This window comes from Tachypleus tridentatus, chromosome 5 (genome assembly GCF_004210375.1).
Source record: "Tachypleus tridentatus isolate NWPU-2018 chromosome 5, ASM421037v1, whole genome shotgun sequence".
NCBI lineage: Eukaryota > Metazoa > Arthropoda > Merostomata > Xiphosura > Limulidae > Tachypleus > Tachypleus tridentatus.
The window spans coordinates 6,581,816-6,587,815 of record NC_134829.1 but is presented as its reverse complement, the minus strand read 5'-3'; the positions used below and the strand labels follow the sequence as shown (position 1 = coordinate 6,587,815).

Genomic DNA, 6,000 nt, shown 5'->3' with positions numbered 1-6,000 from the left:
GTGAACCCTTCCAGACGTCGGGCTGGCACGAATGCATCTGCTCTCATGTATCTGGATCTTCCATCATCCATTGCCCCAGTGCTACACTGCCTTGAGCTCTCTGTACCCACTCAACCAGAAAGAAAACAGCCATCTCGAAAAACTACTGATTTCTCAACGTTTTTGTTTATTTTTGTATAACTTTAGTATAAATACATGTAAATCTTGATTCATATGTTGTTTTATTCGGACCTTATGCAAATAGAAATGTGCAAATTTACCCGTTTTTACATATAAAATAGGTTAATTTTTAAATTTCATTATCCAGGTCAAAAAAAGCAAAGTTTGAAAGGAATGATGGCCATTTTCTGTACTTTTACAACATAAGCAATTATGAAAGAACACATACTATCCACGAACAAAATTTGTGTTACATAGTGTAATGTTATAAAAACCACATAACTGTGATGCTGGGCTTAAAATCGAGAAACATCATGTCCTCAAATTTTGTTGGAAAAGGTTAATAATAATTATTACCGTTAGTTACTAAATTGTTATTTTCGAATTTACGAAGCCAAATCATTCGCAATATCAGCATCTGTTAATTTCCATGTTTGCGGGTAGGTATTTTCTGACAAAAGCAAAATGTTTCCATTTGGCACTTTATTATATCGCTTTATTTGCTCCAACTTAAAGTAATTTTCTCACAAGCAGTTATACAGTTTGTGCGAATATACGCTTATAAATTTATTTTGAAGTATAATAACCCTTATTAAAATAAATTTCTTGTATATTTCACTATTGGTTATTGCTTTGTCTAGTGTTAGTTGGCTCCAATATATACAAACAAACAAGCAAATAAAGTGGCTATTCAAACTTTCGGACCGGCATGGCCAAGCGTGTAAAGGCGTGCGACTTGTAATCTGAGGGTCGCGGGTTCGCGTCCGCGTCGCGCTAAACATGCTCGCCATCCTAGCCGTGGGGGCGTTATAATGTGACGCTCAATCCCACTATTCTTTGGTAAAAGAGTACCCCAAGAGTTGGTGGTGGGTGGTGATGACTAGCTGCCTTCCCTCTAGTCTTACACTGCTAAATTAGGGACGGCTAGCACAGATAGCCCTCGAGTAGCGTTGTGCGAAATTAAAAAAAAACCAAAATCAAACTTTAGACATACCAAGCTATCATGACATTAATATTTTTCATGAAATGGTGATAATTATTAACGACGAAGTTTGTTTGTAGTTAAGCACAAAATTACACACTGGGCTATCTGTGCTCTGCCCACCACGGGTATCGAATCCCAGTTTCTAGCGTAGTAAGTCCGCAGACATAACCCTGTGCCACTGAAGTCGTCATGCGATATAGAGAAGGTAAGTTTGGCATATATATACACCTTTTAAAATATTTACTATTACCTATTCGTATCAAAAGGGTTATGAGACAAATGAAAAATCATGGACAAGCATTTTCGAGTTAAATAGCTTTTAGGAATCTGCCCATTGAAATGGGCATTTGACGACCCCAAGTTTGTTCATAACTTTCATCGTGGTTTAGATTCATGTAGACCTGAATAGGTAAAGTGCAAACTTGACTTATTTTTTTGTAAAAAGAGTTGTTTGTTTAATGGCAAGAGTAAGATACAGTACCCTTTTCTCACTATTTCTAATCATTCTCCTTGAATCCTATTCGTAAGCGCATTCAACAGCTTCTGTTTTCCTGCCAATTTAAAATATAGTCATATCAAAAGAGCGCATGATTTTCCTGACATATTTGGTAAATGGGGATTATAGCTGACAGTACCTCTATTAAGTAAATTTATGTCTCATGTAGGTGTAGGATTTCCTCGCAAAGGTTTTTTTTATACTAAAGCAAAAAGATACACAAAGGATTATATGTGTTATGCCCTTCACGGGGACATAAGCCCGGTTTCTAGCGTTTTACGTCTGCAGACATATCGCTATGCCACAGTAGAGCTTGCAAAAGAAAAGTGACATAATTTAATATATGTAATGAAATGTTCTTATTTTTTTTATAATAATTATTTCTCAGGTTTTAGGAAAACCAAAAACAACGAAAACATATGTTGCATATTGAGGTCACTTCGCATCGAAAATGGTGAGGTTCGAATCCTTAGAATCATATTCTTGCATCCGCTACTGACACACATTTTCAGAGATATGACGTAGCTCTCGCATGCAAGAGAAATTTTGTTATTTTCTTGTCTCGTACAATTCTGGTCTCCCAATAATATTCTATTTAAGGGACCATAAGAAACTTTGTATACCCACCTATCAAGGAAGAACTTCTTCAGGAATAGCTAGTGACAACAAGAGACAAGCTGCCCTCTCATCCATATTCCATGGGTCTTGGAGGTGAAAGGCACAAAAAAAGACTTGCCATTTGGCAAGTTATTGCTGTGATTTTTTTATTTCTTGTGTTAAGTTTGTTCAAGGAACTTCATAATGAAAGAATGAAGCTGTGTTGTAAACTATATTTTAATACTATAATTTATTTGTTTGCTAAAAATTCTAAATTGAAAGTAACTGTATATGCTCGATATAATAGTTAGAGGCTAAATATTATATTCCTCTTACAATGAACATCTTCGACAACGAAACAAAAGTTTACGTATTTTTTACACCAGACGACTTCATGTATGGTTTTATGAGTTCGGGAATATCTTTTATTGAACCCTTTTTTGCTGTTTATCGTGTGTATATAGTCTTACTGAGGTATCAATAATAATAGGATCAGAGAAAGCACAATTCACTTACATGTTCAATATTTAACTAGTTTAAATTTTAAGGCCACAGGGTGGTTATTAGTTGTATTAGTATTATTAGGCTGAATTTACACGTAGCTTATTTTTGAATTTACAGTAGTAATACTACCTTTCGAAAATAGGCCTAACACTGTGTTTGTAACTACTTTTGAGCAGTTAACGTTAATTTTTGATTTATTTTAAGAACATAAAACATATTATCAAATTTTTAGATGGCTTCTGCCCTTTTCGCGTGCACAAAATGTAACAGTCGACATCCTTTTGAAGAACTCTCACAAGGACAGCAACTGTGTAAAGTGAGTACTTTAGTACGCTTACCATTTAGTACTGTGATAGTATTACTGCTAGTAATAGTTAAAGACAGTTTTTATGTTCTGTATCTTTCACGTTTTCTACTTTATGTTTGATTTAAATTTACTTAAGTATAAATACTAGCATAAAAAAGAAAAAAATGTTCTGAAGACATTAAAATTCTATTTTAGTATTTTATCAGTTATTTGCTTGTATTCAAAAGTTACTTAATGCTGAATTTACTCTGATTCCTAAGTGCTTGAGTTGTTGGAATTACACCATCACGAACTTTGATATAGCATTAACAATTTTTATTACAAAAGACAGAGCTCTAGGTAACTGTTCAGATAAACATTATACACAACATAAATCTCACAGAATTGGAAAAAAATGACATTATGTACTGACAGGTTATAACTTTAATGGTGATATCGAAATATACATCAATATAAGATTGTTTTTGGAGTTGCTGGTAAAAGGCCTCAGTTCAGTATTATGTAAATAGCTGCTCTACACTTATTCTCTTTTTCTATATATTCATGAAGTTGAGAATTTGAGAACTTTGCTCTCTCAGTGCAAGGTCTACATGGTAACTAAGGCAAAGAAACAGTTTGATGAAGGGAAAATTTTGTTCATTTCATATACCTGTTTAGACTTGTAATTACTATTTGTATCTGTGATGAACTTGTGTTATTCCAAACCTGTGAATGTGCTGAAGTGTTACTGTGTATTCTGTTGTGCCAATGAGTTTAAAAGAGCCGAATGTTCTTTCTATTTTGTAGGGAAGTTTCTAAACCATATTAAATACATTTTTATCACCAATAAAAAAGAATAAAATTCAGTGTACCATCCTTCTACATTTGTTTGTTTAGTTTTGGCAATGAAACTTAGTTTGACGTGCTGATTAAAATGGAATTTTTTAACATTTTCATAGCTTAGTTGGGAAGTCACATAAGTTATAATACTAGTAATTTTGGAATATAATTCCAGTGCCTGATATATTTTTTGTTCTAAAATACATCTAACTTTCAAAGAAACCATTAGTAGAATAAACATATTAAACTAAACAAACTGGCATAAGTATGATGACTAGTTTTGATATATTCCTGTGTTCTCTTCAGTCTTGTGTTTTCTGAAGAGGAAAGAAATTTAAGAGAGGATCTGATTGATGTGTTTTATGATTAAAAAAAGGGAATTTTGGTGTGAATATTTCATTTGTTTATACTTAATGGTAAGAATAGAAGAACTAGGGAACACACATTAATTTAGCAGGGTAGGTGTTATCTTTAGGTAAGACAGTTTTATTTTTCTAATGGGATTATTGACCTGTGGAATTAGGTGCCTTTGGATGTTGTGCAGGCAGTAAATTGGAGTGAGTTTAAGAGAAAGCTTGATAAATATATAAATGATAAAGTCTCACATTAAGTTTGTTTCTTATTTATTTACAGGTGAAGAAATTTGGCTTAGCTGAGGTTATTAGGTTTATGTATATTTTCAACCTATTTTAATATAAAATTGTAACTTGTATCGTGTTGTTGTGAAGCAATATGACATAAAAGTCATTGTTGGAATGCATTGTTACAAAAATGCACTGACTTTTATATATACTAGAAGTTTATATATAAAGAACTACTTTCCCAGATGGAGTTTTGCTAGCTTGCCTGATTAAAAAGTAATTTTCAGTTCTTTTACTTCACTTGTTTATCATTTTGTTGGTTGAGCTTTATTGTGCAAAAGTTGTTTCACTTAGCTATCAAACATGAGATCAATTTAATAGACTATATGCAAATCACATAAGAGTTAAAACATTATAACATCACATAATAGTTTTTTACTAAGCAGTAATATATAGTGTACATCATTACCAAGAAATGAGTGAAGTGATTATGAAAGTATGACATCCCATTCTCTGCCTTTTTAAGAAGTGAGTGTAGAAGTGATTATGAAAGTATGACATCCCATTCTCTGTCTTTCTAAGAAGTGAGTGTAGAAGTGTTTATGACAGTATAACATCTCATTCTCTGCTTTTCTAAGAAGTGAGTGTAGAAGTGTTTATGACAGTATAACATCCCATTCTCTGTCTTTCTTAGAAGTAAGTGTAGAAGTGTTTATGACAGTATGACATCCCATTCTCTGCCTTTCTAAGAAGTGAGTGTAGAAGTGTTTATGACAGTATAACATCCCATTCTCTGCTTTTCTAAGAAGTGAGTGTAGAAGTGTTTATGACAGTATAACATCCCATTCTCTGCTTTTCTAAGAAGTAAGTGTAGAAGTGTTTATGACAGTATGACATCCCATTCTCTGCCTTTCATTTAGTCAATTTTCATTTCACAAAATTAATTTGTTTAAAATAACTAAGAAATCTTAGTTTAGAATTTACAATAGGATGGGGGTGGTAATATTTGCCACATCATTTTGATTGGCTGTAAACTAGTAATAGTTAAAACAGTGTGATTGTTAACCACTATAACACTTCATTATAGTTCAGAATACCACTAACATCCTTTAGTAATTAAAACTGTTGTATAACATCATCTCTCATTGTGGTTAAAAACTATTGTATAATAATCCATTATAGTTTAAAATACCACTACAACATCCTATCATAATTCTAACAAAAACCACTAATAATGCAAGGGTTTGTGTGCATACGTGTGTATGTGACTCTCATAATTTCAACAGAAAAGTGAAATGCAAAATTTTGCACCAATACTGAATGGACCTCAAGGATGTGAACCTGGATATTATTACTTATCCAATTCTTGTGTGATTTCTATGTTTAAGGAATCACTTCTTTCCAATGTAATCTTTTGTTACCATGCATCATTAAAAAGGTGTGCATGCACAAGCACACACATGTGGGTAAGATAATACCCAGGTGCACACCTTCAGGGTCCACTTAGTATGGATGCATATTGTAAGTTTCCAGGCACTTTGGAGGTATGACA

At 33.0% G+C, this 6,000-nt stretch overlaps 1 protein-coding gene across 4 annotated transcripts in view; it reads left to right on the top strand.

Moving 5' to 3' along the window:
• The first annotated feature begins 2,280 nt into the window (after positions 1–2,280).
• LOC143250420 (protein FAM76A-like) overlaps positions 2,281–6,000 on the top strand; it is a 42,376-nt gene continuing 38,656 nt past the window's right edge. The window contains exons 1-2 of one of the 4 annotated variants that reach the window (XM_076500890.1): positions 2,281–2,351; positions 2,974–3,057. In XM_076500890.1, the coding sequence (XP_076357005.1) occupies positions 2,974–3,057 (84 nt within the window). In that variant the 5' untranslated portion in view covers positions 2,281–2,351. Of the gene's footprint in view, positions 2,383–2,568; positions 2,712–2,973; positions 3,058–6,000 lie in introns of those variants that run through there. The other 3 variants (XM_076500889.1, XM_076500888.1, XM_076500887.1) reach the window with 3 other exon arrangements.